Here is a 16,616-nt window from a genome sequence, read left to right on the forward strand (position 1 = left end):
TGGAGCGCCGTTCGGACATCTTCTGCATCATCTCCATCATCGCTGAGAATTTGGTTCTACTTCATCAGGCGGCGGATGAGCTACCGAAGTGAATTCGTGGGCTGAAAGCTCTTGTAATCCCACTTCTGATGTCGGATGAATACCGCCCGAAGTGTTTGAGAAACACACAACGTCAGTGGTGGTAGCACCACTAACATCATTTTTAGCATTGCTCATCCTTAAATGAAACGTAGCCTTTGATGAATATCCTTATATTTCTCAGCAGAGTTTTTGCCTCCTTAAAGAGCTCTGAACACTCCGGCGGTCGTACTGAGACTGACCCTGTGCCGCCGGAACATTCTTATTTATACCCTCACGAAACTTACAATAAAGTGTTTGAATTTAGTAATCGTTTGTAAATTAATCTAAAAATTACAATAAATGAAGTTTTAATCAATTAATCGATTGTAAGAACGTATATACAAGAGTTATTTAATTAATTTCAACAGTGAGATATTTTTATAAGATGGTCACGCCGATACGGCCATGCTGACAGGCGGTGCGCGCTCTGCACCAGCCTCGTAGAAACCAGTTTGTTCACCTGTAATCATTGAAGAGTATTTCTCTGAGTTCGCTATCTGTAAGCAACTTGTCACTAATCAGTAACCTATTGTTAATCAACAGTGTATGTTGCGAATTAATTACTAAACAAACAATCATGAATGTTATGACTATTAATGTTCTGAACATTGGTCTCGTAGATTTTTCATAGATGTCTCGGAGGGTCTCGTAGAGTGTCGTAGATTCTCGTAGGGTCTCGTAGGGTCTCGTAGATATCTCGGAGGGTCTTTATGGTAGTAGTTTAATAGTAATAAAATTTGTACTTACAATTTTATTTTGATGATCAGCATACGTATTTCTCGAGAGGTTGATGGAAGAGGTTGATTTGAAACCTTCTTGGGTTAATTCATTCTAGGTTGACTCATTCTCCGCCGATACGGTCAAAGGTCATTTAAAAGTGGTCACCATCCAATCATCTACCCACATTTTGGCGCGTCCTTTCAACAGGCTACACACCTTCATCCGGATGTATAAATCATTAAAGTTATAAGCTTTGATTACCTGATCTATGTGCTGGCACCACTCTCGTGCACCGACGTTTGTATCCGGATCAAACGATGGGAGGTAGATATCATTGATCTTGACTTTTGTTTCTGCGGGTGGAGCGCCGTTCGGACATCTTCTGCATCATCTCCATCATCGCTGAGAATTTGGTTCTACTTCATCAGGCGGCGGATGAGCTACCGAAGTGAATTCGTGGGCTGAAAGCTCTTGTAATCCCACTTCTGATGTCGGATGAATACCGCCCGAAGTGTTTGAGAAACACACAACGTCAGTGGTGGTAGCACCACTAACATCATTTTTAGCATTGCTCATCCTTAAATGAAACGTAGCCTTTGATGAATATCCTTATATTTCTCAGCAGAGTTTTTGCCTCCTTAAAGAGCTCTGAACACTCCGGCGGTCGTACTGAGACTGACCCTGTGCCGCCGGAACATTCTTATTTATACCCTCACGAAACTTACAATAAAGTGTTTGAATTTAGTAATCGTTTGTAAATTAATCTAAAAATTACAATAAATGAAGTTTTAATCAATTAATCGATTGTAAGAACGTATTTACAAGAGTTATTTAATTAATTTCAACAGTGAGATATTTTTATAAGATGGTCACGCCGATATATACTACTAGCTTTTGCCTGCGACTCCATCCGTGCGGAATAAAAAAAAATCTGAATAACCAGCCTGTTTTCTTCCAGACTATGTTCTACATCTTTGACAAATTTTATCAAAATCCGTTGATTCGTTCCGGAGATACCGTCAAACAAACATTCATCCGTTTAAACTTTCGCATTTATAATATTAGTGAAAGAAAGATTAAATATTTTTGCTTTTGTTCTAATATGAGGTATAGTAAAAACTAAAAACGATGCTCATTAAATAAAAACATACCTAAATATTGTTACGAACGTACAAAGTCACGTGAAACCCTTTACTCAACACTAGATGGCGTTAGAGGTACTGTTGTGAAATTATAAAACTGGAAGTATCTCGAAAACCGGCGGCGCGCGAGCGTGAGAAATGAGTCATCTTTCCGGAAGCGTCCAAACCGGTCGATGACGTTCGCGCCTTTTGGAAACTGGTCTCGGACTCGACTCGGCCTATATAAATAGCCGCAGTGAGGCGAGCGAGTCAGTTCAGTTTGAGCTACCTTCGAGTCGACTTCGAAGCGACAACCAGCGATACAAGGGAAACCTGCGAGGGGATTATCCTCGCGCTCTCGCTCCCTTTCCTCCTTCTGCGAAATAGTAATTTTGGAAACCGCCTCCCATGACCCCTCACTGCCCAGCATGGCGCGAATTACGCCTGGGAGTGAGAGGTCATCACCAATCGTCGCTGCCAGAGTGCGGCGCTCTTCGGACCACGCTGTGCATACCTGAAGAGTGTGTTGCGCGGTGTCCTCATCAGCGCCGCACTCGTGGCACGACGCCGTCTCTTCTCTTCTGATGCGGTGAAGGTACCGCCCGAAGCAGCCGTGACCTGTTAAAATCTGGGAAAGTCTATAATTCATTGCGCCGTGGCGCCACCCGCACCAGTCCGAGAGCCGTGGGCGTATGGCCTCTATGGTGCGGGCGCCGTATTTGGCGTCCGCTAGGCCAGCAGCCCACAGCTCTATGGTCGTTCGCTTTCTCTCCGCCCGGGACCGGGCGAGCTCCTCTGGAGCCGGGGCTTCGCCCCGAGCTCTCTGCTCGGCCCGCTCCCGGTACGCTTCGGCCAGCACACCCGCTTCTATCTCCCACGGGGGAGTGCCGGCCAAAGCGCAGGCCGCTGCATGGCCAACCGTGCGGTAGGCCATGCATGCGCACACCGCAACGATGCGCTGCGGCCTGCGGAGGAGGGCCCTGTTTGACGCGTCAAGGGCTTCTGCCCATATCGGCGCGCCGTACAGGGCCATACTGCGAACGACCATGGCATACAGTCGTCTGACCTGCACGCCCGGACCTCTCAGGTTCGGGAGGATAAGGCCAAGATATTTGATCCGGGCCCTAACCTCGACCTCGTCCCTGTTGATCCGGAGGGTCGCTCCTGCGGGCACTCTCCACCTCGGCCCTTTGAAGCAGAGGGCCTCGGTTTTGTGGAGTGTCACGCGGAGTCCGAGCGCCTCGATCCTCCGGACCAACAGGGTGGCCCCGGCTTCCGCCCTCCTCTTAACTTTCCTCCAGGTGGTGTCCCGGACGGCTATCATCGTGTCATCTGCGTAGCAAATGACAGCCATCCGGGGCAGCACCTCCCCGCCTGTCTGCGAGCAGCGCGCCGCAGCCGCGCCTGTCTGCGAGCAGCGCGCCGCAGCCGCGCCTGTCTGCGAGCAGCGCGCCGCAGCCGCGCCTGTCTGCGAGCAGCGCGCCACAGCCGCGCCTGTCTGCGAGCAGCGCGCCACAGCCGCGCCTGTCTGCAAGCAGCGCGCCACGGCCGCGCCTGCCTGCAAGCAGCGCGCCACGGCCGCGCCTGCCTGCAAGCAGCGCGCCACGGCCGCGCCTGTCTGCGAGCAGCGCGCCACGGCCGCGCCTGTCTGCGAGCAGCGCGCCACGGCCGCGCCTGTCTGCGAGCAGCGCGCCACGGCCGCGCCTGTCTGCGAGCAGCGCGCCACGGCCGCGCCTGTCTGCGAGCAGCGCGCCACGGCCGCGCCTGTCTGCGAGCAGCGCGCCACGGCCGCGCCTGTCTGCGAGCAGCGCGCCACGGCCGCGCCTGTCTGCGAGCAGCGCGCCACGGCCGCGCCTGTCTGCGAGCAGCGCGCCACGGCCGCGCCTGTCTGCGAGCAGCGCGCCACAGCCGCGCCTGTCTGCCAGCAGCGCGCCACAGCCGCGCCTGTCTGCGAGCAGCGCACCACGGCCGCGCCTGTCTGCGAGCAGCGCGCCACGGCCGCGCCTGTCTGCGAGCAGCGCGCCACGGCCGCGCCTGTCTGCGAGCAGCGCGCCACAGCCGCGCCTGTCTACAATCAGCGCTTCCACATCACCGCTACGAGCTGGAACTTCTCGCCGGTTCCTACGGCAAAAAGACCCAGGCGGCTGCTCAACACATGGTGTTGTGGCACGGCGACTGGACACCGGAGACTTGCAGCGCTTTCTTTGAAACTGGTATATGGTGGGTGAGGTGGGCACTGCAGTGCTTTACTTCCCACTCTATAAGGTTGAGGTGGGCATTTTTATGCTTTACTTCCCATTTCTAAGGTAGAGGTGGGCATATTTATGCTTTACTTCCCGTTTCTAAGGTAGAGGTGGGCACGTTTGATGCTTTACTTCCCGTTTATTTTTTTTAGCAGTATGGTAGATGCGGATTCGGCCGATCTTGCGTCCCAGCTGTGTGGTTGTGTTGTGTCGCTAATGTTCGTTATCTGTATCGGTGAATATTGACGACAACAACGCGCTACTGTGTTAGACGTTTCATATACGGGCTAGCACGATAGAAGTATCGTGCAGGCGTCCTAAATTGCGCAGTTAGGACGTTTGTGCTATACCTAATCTTTTCTCTTTGAAAAGACTTATTTTTTGGCTTATCCTCACTGCCGATGTAAGAGTGCACGCTTGCGTCTGTATTGAGGATTCTAAATTTTTGAAGATTTTATTTAAGGGCTACGTGTAAATTGTTTTCTTTTTGTGTTGCAGAGGGTGAACTCGTTGATGCTAACTGTGACGTTGCTGGAAGAACGAGCCCGAGGACGGTCTCATGTCAGGAGAGGCCGTGTTAGGTGTTAGGACTGTTGAGGGTAGTCACACAAAAGGTTGTTTTATAAGGAAGTGTGCGCTGCTGCTCGAGGCAGTCTCTCTCCATCCGTCATTGCGGAACGTCTGACATTCTTGTTACATTTTTGTCTACTTACGTTCGGTTTGAATTTATACTATTGCGAGGATTATTTAGAAGTAGAGTTAAATTCACCATTTCGCTGTTAGTTTATTTCTTTTAAAATACTTTTGCATCAAATATCTTACAATATATTCTTTTTATATTTTATAATGAAATCTGGGCATACTATTGTTAGGACTGTTGAGGGTAGTCTCACAAAAAAAAAGTTTTATAAGGAAGCGTGCGTTGCTGCTCGAGTCAGTCTCTTTCCATCCGTCATTGCGGAACGTCTGACATTTTTGTTTGTTTACGTTCGGTTTGAGTTTATACTACAGCGAGGATTATTATGAAGTAGAGTTAAATTCATTATTTCGCTGTTAGTTTAATTCTTTTAAAATACTTTTGCATCAAATATCTTATATCAGAAGTGGGACAGGATCCGCGTGATTCTATCCACTTTGCTCACTCTGTGTTTGTGTTTGCATTTTCGTGAAAATAAATGCAAAGAGAAAAATGTCAGATCGTTACCGTGATAATTCTTGTAGTCGTAGCAAGTTGAGTCAATATCAAAGGCGTACCAGTGTTCGCAAAACAAGGTTAGCGTGGACCAAGCCGTTTATTCTGCATGGGAATATGTGGGCAGTGAGGCTCACGCGCTGTCTGTGTATTTCACAGCAGACAGGATTGTGGACGCGATTTATTCAATTTGTACTGCGGTAAGATCGAACCAATGTTTTTATATTTCAAGTTTTGATGCCAAATAAACCAACAATAGACTTTTCAGTTAATTTAAAGATGTGTTCTTTACTAAAGACTGAAATTGAATACCTCGATCAGTTTATTAGTGAGGGTCAGGTAAGGCCGAGTCGTGACAAGATTTAACACGTTACATGCCGGCATGGTACGAGCATTTTCATTTTAAAGTGTAAGGCTAATTGGTGGAGCTGAGCGTGTTAAGCCATTACCTGAGTCAGACGTATGTCATTATGTCGTAATAGTCATTGATGCCCTTTATGAGTTCAGTTTGCTTTGTCCATGTATTTTCGGGATGGTCTGCGTTGCGTAGACTGCGGGATACCCAACTGCAGAAGTGAGACAGTAAACGAACTGAGACGTTTTGTATCAGGAGATGATGCTACTAGGGTATCTTCAGAACTGACAAACTGCGGGTTGCCATCAATATCATGTAGAGGACGGACTGCGGGACGCTTGCCCTACATGGTCTTGTGAAGTAAGGTATTGAACGGACTGCGGGACGTTCAGCATCTGGCATACTGCGGGCTGCCATTAATATCATGTAGAGGACGGACTGCGGGACGCTCCTATCAGCAACGGACTGCGGGACGCTTGCCCTACATGGTCTTGTGAATTAAAGCATTGAACGGACTGCGGGACGTTCGGTATCTGGCATACTGCGGGCTGCCACTGATGTCATGTAGAGGACGTACTGCGGGACGCTTGCTCTGTATGGTCATGTGTCGAATGTTTTGAAACCATAAAGAGTTATGATCAACTAACCGAGAACACCATTAACGGCATAGATGCGGATTCAGTCAGATCTTGCGTTCTACTATGTAGCTGTGCTGCGCACCGCGCCGCAGCTGCGCGTGTCTACAAGCAGAGCGCCTGTCTGCAATCAGCGCGCCTCAGCGGTGCATGCCTACAAGCAGCGCGCCACAGCCGCACCTGCCTACAAGCAGCGCGCCACAGCCGCGCCTGCCTACAAGCAGCGCGCCACAGCCGCGCCTGCCTACAAGCAGCGCGCCACAGCCGCGCCTGCCTACAAGCAGCGCGCCACAGCCGCGCCTGCCTACAAGCAGCGCGCCACAGCCGCGCCTGCCTACAAGCAGCGCGCCACAGCCGCGCCTGCCTACAAGCAGCGCGCCTCAGCGGTGCCTGTAGCCGAGCAGCGCGCCAGTGCAGCGTCTGTCGACGAACAGCGCACCAGTGCAGCACCTGTCGCGAGCAGCGCGCCAGTGCAGCACCTGTCGCGAGCAGCGCGCCAGTGCAGCACCTGTCGCGAGCAGCGCGCCAGTGCAGCACCTGTCGCGAGCAGCGCGCCAGTGCAGCACCTGTCGCGAGCAGCGCGCCAGTGCAGCGCCTGACGACGAGCAGCGCGCCCGCATCGCGCCTGCCAACGAGCTGGTATCGAAAGACTCTATGCCATTGTTACAGACGAATTCCAGTGTTGAAGATGCTGGAAGAACGAGCCCGAGGACGGTCTCATGTCAGGAGAAGCCGTTTTAGGACTGTTGAGGGTAGTCTCACAAAAAAAAAGTTTTATAAGGAAGCGTGCGCTGCTGCTCGAGTCAGTCTCTTTCCATCCGTCATTGCGGAACGTCTGACATTTTTGTTTGTTTACGTTCGGTTTGAGTTTATACTACAGCGAGGATTATTATGAAGTAGAGTTAAATTCATTATTTCGCTGTTAGTTTAATTCTTTTAAAATACTTTTGCATCAAATATCTTATACTATTATATATGTATAATACATTTGAAACATTATGTAGTGCAATTGATTACTTCCATAATGTTTATTAACGCAATAGCAGTCCTTGCGGACGTCCGATGTGGCAAGCTGGCAATCTCCTACCGCAGTGTGGTCACCAACTACGGCACTAATGTTACAATCAGCTTAGATAATGATTACACAGCTTGTGTATTACGTATTAGTATAAGTAGTGTGGTAACGCACTTGAAGCGCTGTAGTATAAAGCATTATTTAAACGTTGAAAATCGAAATACTTATATGTCAACTTTCGCTGTTTGATTATACGAGTATAAACTTAGAGATTATAAGAAATAAAACGTACAGATTTGATGTAATTGCTGCAATAAAGTCTAAGTTAGTTTCTTTTTAGCTTCACAAATATAGACTGAAGTCCTAGAAGTCAAAAGGCATTTTCGAAGGGCAAGGGTTCGAATCCAGTCATGTACGATAGTGTTTTTCAATTTACATATGTTCATTTATCCGATGTTCTTACGGTGAAGTAAACATCGTGATGCTGCACATATCTGCGAAGAAATTCAATAATATGTGTGACGTCAACTAACCCGCACTGAGCGTGGTTGACTATGACCTAGTAACCCCTAACTTAGGGTAGGCTCTGAGCCCTGTTGGGACGTACAGTGGGCTGATGATGATAAACAGCACTGTTTTATTCAGTGCACTTTATTGTTTCGTGTATATCAGTTATACAAAAACAAATCACCCTTGTATTGTATTAAATATACATAAAGAAATAAAATGCATTGTTGTCTATTTACATTATTTTTATTATTGACATAAATGACGTAGTTGACACATTATTGATTATGATCTCACTGGCTTAGCGGCCTACTACTTAATTATGAAAGAGGTGATACACCACAGTTTCTCCCCCCTAGCTTTGGACCAAGGGAGCAGCTAGGAGCTGGTCAATGTGCCTACGCCAGACAGAGCCGTCATCAGTTATTATTTTATAATGTCAACTGGTACCACTAGTTTTCCCCACTCAGAGCGGTCCACTTTCGTAATGACCCCTAGCTTGCAAAGTCGCTCTATTTCTTCATCCACTTTAGTTTTTAAAGCGTAGGGTATTCTTCGAGGTTTGATAAAAATTGGTTGTATGTTTTCTTTAAGGTTTAAGTGTCCCTTGTAATTAGGTATTTTACCCAGGTCGGACTTAAAAACTGAAGTTTTATAAAGTTGTAAGAGTTGGTCTAGTTCTAAGTTCTTTGTGTCTTGTATAGTTTTTATATCTGCTAAGTTCAAGTTTTCCAGTTCCTTCATCCAACTGCGTCCAAAAATAGGATCTACATTGCCATTGATTAAATATAGTTTACCGTGAAATTCCTTCTCTTGGTATTTGCATTTAACGTAAGTGACTCCAACTGGTTTTATTACTTCTCCTGTGTAAGTACGAAGTTTAATATCTGTGTGGAACAGTCTTTTTCCAATATTCAGTTTTCTATAGTCTCGCATTGACATTGACGTTAATGTTGCTCCAGTATCAAATTCCATTTTCAGCTTTGCGTTCTCGATCTGTACTGATATCATGAATTTCTCAGTTCTTTCGCCAGATATAATATTGATATCGTTCAAGTCATCGTTATCGCTATTGTTCGGCTCTTCTAGTTGGTGCGAATTGGGTCTTGGTGCCTTGTAGTGCAGATTAGGTTTGCGTTGTAGGCAAACGCGGGCAAGATGGCCGATTTTATTGCATTTCCGGCAGGTGACATTGCTGGCGTTACATATCCTGGTTTCATGAGAAGATCCGCAGCGAAAACATTTACCTAATAAATCTCGGCGTGTGATTTGTCTTGAGTTTGAAGTTTTAGGTCGATATGTGTTTGTAGAAACTTTGTAAATACTGCCGTTACTCGTGCTGGGCCATACATTTGTAACAATAGTGTCGTTTTCTGTTTTTGCCATTTCGATTGATGTTGCTATTTGAACTAGTTCTTTAAATGTGCATTTATTTTGACCTTGTAAAATTTTTGTTCGTGCGTCATTATCTTTTAAGCCTCGTATGAATTGTAGGCAAAGGAAACTATCTGATGTGTTCTTCTCACAATGTTGACAATTAAATTCGCAGTTTGTTGTTAATTTTTTTAGTTCCGCTGTGAATTGAGCTATAGTTTCATCAGATTTTTGTATTCTTGATATGAATTTATGTTGTAGGGCCCATTTACTAGGTTTTGGATCTACATATTCATTAAGTGTTTCGGTGATGAGATCAAATGACATATTAATTGGTTCTTCTGGGCACACTAAGTCACAGAGCTTTTCATGGAGCTCTGGTGATAATGTAGATAGTATAATGTTGGTTTTTGTTTGATCTTTGGTAATATTATTCAATCGAAAGTAGGCTTCCAGTCTTTTCTTAAAGTTGTTGAAAGTTTCTGATGCTCCTAGTGGTTGAAATTGTATTTTAGGTATGCTCTCACGTATCTGCTGCTGGTCATGCAACTGTTGTTCATTATGATGTTGCGCTTGCTGTTGTTGTTCTTGCTGTCGTTGGTTTAGTTTCTTTTTCGTTAATAGTTTCGTGATAATTGTTGTGTACAGCTCTTCGAAATCGTATCTGTACTCCTGTTCTTGCTCGTAAGCGGTCTCGTCATGCTGGTCGACGGTGTGGTCTTCGATCGTTCGCTGAAGCTCTCGCAGAGACTTTATCGCTGTATTAAGGCTCTCAGAGCGAGCATCGATGTCCTCGTCAGACATCGACGCCCTCGATGTTACATATTTTTCTATTCTAGTGAGTAACCCTCTTTGGGTACTCCGCTGTTTTTTTACTTTTTCCATGTGATCGTGGGTTTAAAACTCGTCGCCAATATTAAATATACATAAAGAAATAAAATGCATTGTTGTCTATTTACATTATTTTTATTATTGACATAAATGACGTAGTTGACACATTATTGATTATGATCTCACTGGCTTAGCGGCCTACTACTTAATTATGAAAAAGGTGATACACCACATATTGAATTAAATATGTCAATGTAATAATTACGATCCTGAAGACATTTAAATTGAAAATTGCGTAAAAACATTAATTTATTTTGCATCAAACTTGCATCAAAGTGCGGGACATTAACATAGTCATCAGAGGTCAGGTCATGCAGGTCGTGAGTATTCGACATGCTTTAATGCGTAACCGCAGTGAAAGGCGACTGTGTTTTGACACAACTACTATATCTACACAGTGCGTTTTCATTGCTGCTCCGCGTGCTTTATTATCCAACACTTGTATTAAATATTGCTGTCGTTGTTTTCTAAAAGCGAATGAAAAGGATAACAATATGGAATTGAATTATCACTGCATTGAAGTTCTGAATTTTTGTGTTTTACATTTGACAAATCTCCCTCTCTATTGTTATCTATGTTTTTAATAAGACAGTAAAAGGAATGGTTATATGTTTTTGTTGTATCTTGACAGTGTAAACTCACTGTATTACGTACTTATGAAATTATCTAGTGTTTGCAATTGAAACGATATTGTTCTGACATCTCGACCCGGGATGGTGTAAACGGGCTCGGCTAGCGGATTGCATCGGCCGGTACAGTCACCAACATAATTATTAAATGTATAAAAGAAATTAATCTTTTTAGTGTCATACCGTATTTTTATTTTTTTATTTTTCAAACTTACGATAAATGTATATTTCATTTACTTGTAGCCTTTAATGAGACTAATTTTATTATTTTAAGTTGATTTAAAATGATACAAGATTAGATTTACGTAAAGATCTTATGCCTTTTCGTTATAAATGCAACTTATTTCGATATTAGTCGTATCAATAAAGAAAATAAGAAAAGTTACCACTTTCGATTTTGACTGTACATTATAAGATAACGTTGTTTCTATAATACCAAGTCGTTAGTGTCCTGTAATTAATGTTTGCTGCTAGAAAATATATATAAATAGCGATATACACACAGACAAGTACACAGGCTACACAGCGGCGCGACAAGCAGGGCTGGTAATTACGAAAACTTGAATAAGCGTCGATACAGCTAAATGTCAGCTTAGACTCGTATGACAAGGTGTTAAGTATCTGAGTTCTTGTCGGCCCTAGACGCGGACCCGTGGGGGCGCCCGTATCGGATGGTACGGGCCAAACTCAAAACGGCGCCCCCCACGGAGGCCATGGAGCCGGCCGTCCTCAGCGCGGTGGTAGAGGGGCTGTTTCCAGACAGCCCCCCATTTGAGCCACCGCGCATGGCGCAGCAGAGGGCTGACAACGAGGATGACGCCGCCCCTAATCCTCCTCTGATAACGGAGGAGGAAATGCTAGGGGCGGCCCGCCGGCTCCAAGACCCGCGGAAGGCCCCGGGACCGGATGGGGTGCCCGGGAAGGTTCTCCCCATAGCCTTGAAGCACCTCGGGGACCGCCTACGCTGCCTCTACAACGATTGTTTGGCAGCGGGGTACTTCCCTGAGGTGTGGAAGGAGGGGCGGCTAGTCCTCGTAAGGAAAGATGGCCGCCCCGCGGACTCTCCGTCGGGATACCGCCCGCTGGTGATGCTGGATGAGGTCGGGAAGCTGCTGGAGCGCGTGATAGCTTCCCGGATCATCCAGCATCTAGCGAGGGACGGGCCGCAGCTCTCGGTGAACCAATTCGGGTTCCGGTCAGGACGATCCACCATGGACGCCCTGGCCGCCCTGAAGAGGTTCACTGACGAAGCGGCCCAAAAGGGGCAGGGAGCCATAGCGGTGTCATTAGACATCGCCAACGCCTTCGGCTCCCTCCCCTTCGCGGTAATAGAGGAGGCGCTCCGGTATCGCGGAGTGCCCCTCTACCTGCGGAGAGTCGTAGGACACTACCTGCAAGGGCGGGTAGTGTCCTAAATGGGGAGAACCGGCCGTGAGGAAAGGCGGATGGCCTCCGGTGTTCCACAGGGGTCCGTGTTAGGGCCCCTCCTGTGGAACATCGGATTCGATTGGGCCATCCGCGGAGAGGTGCTGTCCCGGATGGCGGTCATCTGCTATGCAGATGACACGCTGGTAGCCGTCCGGGACACTACCTGGAGCCGGCTTAAAAGGAGGGCTGAGGCCGGAGCCATGTTGTTAACCCGGAGGATCGAGGCGCTAGGCCTCCGAGTGGCCTTCAGCAAGACCGAGGCCCTTTATTTTAAAGGGCCTAGGTGGAGGATTCCTGCGGCGGCCACCCTCCGGGTCAACGAAGAGGAAGTCGGGGTCAGGGCCCGGATGAAATATCTGGGTCTTGTCCTCGACGGGGGCTGGCGCTTCGGCGATCATTTCCGAGCGCTGGCCCCCCGGCTCGTGGGAGCGGCCTCAGCCCTGTCGAGGCTCCTCCCTAACCTTAGAGGTCCGGGTGTACATACGAGACTGCTGTACACCACGGTCGTCAAAAGCATGGCTCTGTACGGTGCACCGATGTGGGCAAATGCCCTCAACGCACCAAACAGGGCCCTCCTCCGCAGGCCGCAACGCATAATTGCGGCGCGTGCGTGTCGGGCCTACCGCACGGTAGGCCACGCGGCGGCCTGCGTTTTGGCCGGCACCCCTCCGTGGGAAATAGAGGCGGGCGTGCTGGCCGAAGCCTACTGGGCGGGGGCAACACAAAGAGCTCGGGGCGAAGCCCCGGCTCCAGAGGAGCTCTCCCGCGCCCGGGAGGCGAGGAGAAAGACGACCGTGGAGCTCTGGGCGAGTGGCCTAGCGCACGCCCAATATGGCGTGCGCACCATAGAGGCCATACGCCCACAGCTCCCGGAGTGGTGTGGGAGGAGCCACGGCTCCCTTACCTTCCGACTGACACAGGTGCTGTCCGGACATGGCTGTTTCGGACGGTACCTGTGTCGGATCGGAAGGGAAGAGACGATGCGCTGCCACGGGTGCGGCGCCGATGAGGATACGGCGCAGCACACACTTGAAGTGTGCTGCGCCTGGACAGAAGAGCGCCGCACCCTGGTGGCGGCGATAGGCGGCGACCTCTCACTTCCCGGCGTCGTGCGCGCCATGTTGGGAAGTGAGAGATCTTGGAACGCGGTCTCCTCCTTCTGCGAAACTGTCATATTGCAGAAGGAGGAGAGGGAGCGGGAGCGCGAAGGGGATCCCCTAGCGCCCCCGCTCCGGCGCAGAAGAGTGGGGAGAAGGAGGCGGCAATTTGCTGCTGCCCTTCTCCCCACGCCTCAAAATTGAGGGCCCCTTAGGGCCAAACGCAGGCGGGGTCACGGAAGTAAGCTAACGCGTTTCCCGTGGCCCCGCCGTAACGCGTCAGAGGGCAGTATGGTTTTAGTGGGTGTTCCGGTCGCCTTCTGCGGCCGGCGAGTCCCACACTCCCTACGCCATTGCACAGCCCGGCGTAGGGGTGCGTAAATGCATTTCCAGACTATAATAAAAAAAAAGGTGTTAAGTATAATTTGATCATATGAATCTTATCCATCTATATCTATATATATAAAAGAAAGTTGTGTTAGTTACACTATTTATACCTCAAGAACGGCTGAATCGATTTGACCGAAAATTGGTGGGGAGGTAGCTTAGAACCAGGAAACGGACATAGGATAATTTTTACCCCGTTTTCTATTTTTTATTCCGCGCGGACGGAGTCGCGGGTAAAAGCTAGATTTTAATAAAGTTAATATTTAAAAAATTAGATTATTCAAGAAAAACCAAAACAAATTATTATAAAAATGATCCTACATAAGGTTTCGGTACCAATAGGTTACAGTCCAATGAACGAACGCAATCCGCATCAACATTAGCAGTTGCACGAATGGCTTGCTCGTGCAATACGACCACACAGAAGACAAGCGTCAAGTGGAAGTAATTGTTGAGACCAATTTCTAGTTCCACTATATTCTTTCAGCTCATATGATAGTTTAAAAAGTGAGACCAAACAGTAAAGAAGAGCAGTAGACAATACAGTGAGCTTAGCACAAATATTAATGACAATAGCCTTCGTATCACCATCGATCTCTTCCGATGTAGCTGCACAAATTTTGTCGATAAGGATATGATGGCAATTGTCAGAAACATTTCTGCTAGGTTCACAATAATGCTAATGTTTATTGGGACAGTACGTTAATGTTTTGACAATGATTGTACCTCCAAACAAAAGCAATAGTTAATGTACTGTTTACTGGTCTGACTTACTTCCGTCGTGTGAAAAAGACACTAATGCCATGTACGGAAATAACACTGTTAATGAATAAAACACAGCTTCTGTATTGAATCTATGTGTTGGAAGTTTAAAAGGGGTATCTACATGGTTCAAATTGAATTCGCCGGCTCTATTATAATCTATAAAAGGTGTATACGCGTTGAGAGGAATCTAATCTGACATTAGCCTTATAGGTCGCTATGCGTCCGCGCAACGCAAATAGAAGAGCATTCGATCATTTAGGATGAGGTTATAGTGATAGAGGATCAATTTTATTTAATTATTTTTAAGCAAAGAATTTAACCTCTTTATATTTGTTTTGTATAAATACGGGAATCTACTTATTAGTCGATCTATACTAGAAAAACTGATATCAAATAAGTTTTTATCCTTGGGAATTTACTCTTTTAAAATCTAGTTACACAAATTACAACGACCGATTAAAAGGGTAGACAAAATGTCAGTCAGTTGATTTGTACCGGGTCAAACAAAAATTACTTCAATACCTGACTACCTTTATAATTATTGTGGTGATTTTGACGTGGAAATAATTGGTCGATAGTTCAAGATATACGAAGGTAATGCTTCGCCAAGTATGGCTTACAAAGTAAAAGCATTACGGGTCACGGTTATCTAGGAAATATTCAAATTGACCGCGGCGGTGAAAGGGTTAGATTTTCACGCCTTTAGATTAAGCGATAAGTTAACAATGAGTGTGTGAACGAAATACAAATGAACTAAAATAAATAAATTTAGTTGATTTTATAGTTTGAATCCGTTTACATTAATTATGTTTTTTTAAGCTTTTATTTAGTTTCACTTGTCCTGTTCTTTGTCATCAAATTTTGCAAATTAAATTTGATACACTTCCCGGTTACTAATTGAGTTGAATTTTATCATACACGAAAATAAATCAAAAGGAAGCTAACTTCGATATGGGTATACGGTGCGAGGGAAATGGCGGGCTAGGACAGGGGCCCGATTGTGTTCCTTACTCGATAGCGCTCTAGTGTGGTCCCGTCTTAAATGCACCGTTATCCGGCCCTGCTATAATGTATTCAGATTTTGCCTTAGTATTATCAAATTAATTCCAAATAACTGGTAACTGTCGCACATAGTCAGTTAAAATTATTCCTCAGATTCAGTATTATAAATCTTTACTAGCTGTCGCCCGCGACTCCGTCCGCGCGCAGTTAAAAAAAAAATGAAAAATAGATGTTGGCCGATTCTCAGATCTACTGAATATGCTCACAAAATTTCATGAGAATCGGTCAAGCCGTTTCGGAGGAGTACGGGAACGAAAACTGTGACACGAGAATTTTATATATTGTTAGGAGTGTTGAGGGTAGTCACACAAAAGGTTTTATAAGGAAGCGTGCGCTCCTGCTTTAGGCAGTCTCTTTCCATCCGTCATTGCGGAACGTCTGACATTTTTGTTTATTTACGTTCGGTTTGAGTTTATACTACAGCGAGGATTATTATGAAGTAGAGTTAAATTCATTATTTCGCTGTTAGTTTAATTCTTTTAAAATACTTTTGCATCAAATATCTTATATCAGAAGTGGGATAGGATCCGCGTGATTCTATCCACTTTGCTCACTCTGTGTTTGTGTTTACATTTTCGTAAAAAATAAATGCAAAGAGAAAAATGTCAGATCGTTACCGTGATAATTGTTGTAGTCGTAGCAAGTTGAGTCGATATCAAAGCCGTACCAGTGTTTGCGAAACATGGGTAGCGTGGACCAAGCCGTGTATTCTGCATGGGAATATGTGAGTAGTGAGGCTCACGCGCTGTCTGTGTATTTCAAAGCAGACAGGATTGTGGACGCGATCTATTCAATTTGCACTGCGGTAAGATCGAACCAATATTTTTATATTTCAAGTTATGATGCCAAATAAGTCAACATCAGACTTTTTAATTAATTTAAAGATGTGTTCTTTACTAAAGACTGAAATTGAATACCTTGATCAGTTTATTAGTGAGGGTCAGGTAAGGCCGAGTCGTGATAAGATTAAAAGCCTTTGCCTGAGTCAGATGGATGTCATTATGTCGTAATAGTCATTGATGCCCTTTATGAGTTCAGTTTGCTTTGTTCATGTATTGTCGGGATGGTCTGCATT

At 46.3% G+C, this 16,616-nt stretch overlaps 2 protein-coding genes across 2 annotated transcripts; both read right to left on the minus strand.

Annotated features, from left to right (window-relative positions):
• Window positions 1-2,031: 2,031 nt before the first annotated feature.
• Window positions 2,032-3,285, minus strand: LOC106713129. Its single transcript, XM_014505838.2, has one exon. It carries the CDS (start codon window positions 3,283-3,285, stop codon window positions 2,032-2,034), a length of 1,254 nt encoding a protein of 417 aa, XP_014361324.2.
• Window positions 3,286-8,334: 5,049 nt separating this feature from the next.
• LOC123722325 lies at window positions 8,335-10,086 on the minus strand. Its single transcript, XM_045683795.1, has one exon. The coding sequence runs from the start codon at window positions 10,084-10,086 to the stop codon at window positions 8,335-8,337; it is 1,752 nt and encodes a 583-aa protein (XP_045539751.1).
• Window positions 10,087-16,616: the final 6,530 nt, after the last annotated feature.

The sequence above is a fragment of the Papilio machaon genome, chromosome 23 (genome assembly GCF_912999745.1).
Source record: "Papilio machaon chromosome 23, ilPapMach1.1, whole genome shotgun sequence".
Classification (NCBI taxonomy): domain Eukaryota; kingdom Metazoa; phylum Arthropoda; class Insecta; order Lepidoptera; family Papilionidae; genus Papilio; species Papilio machaon.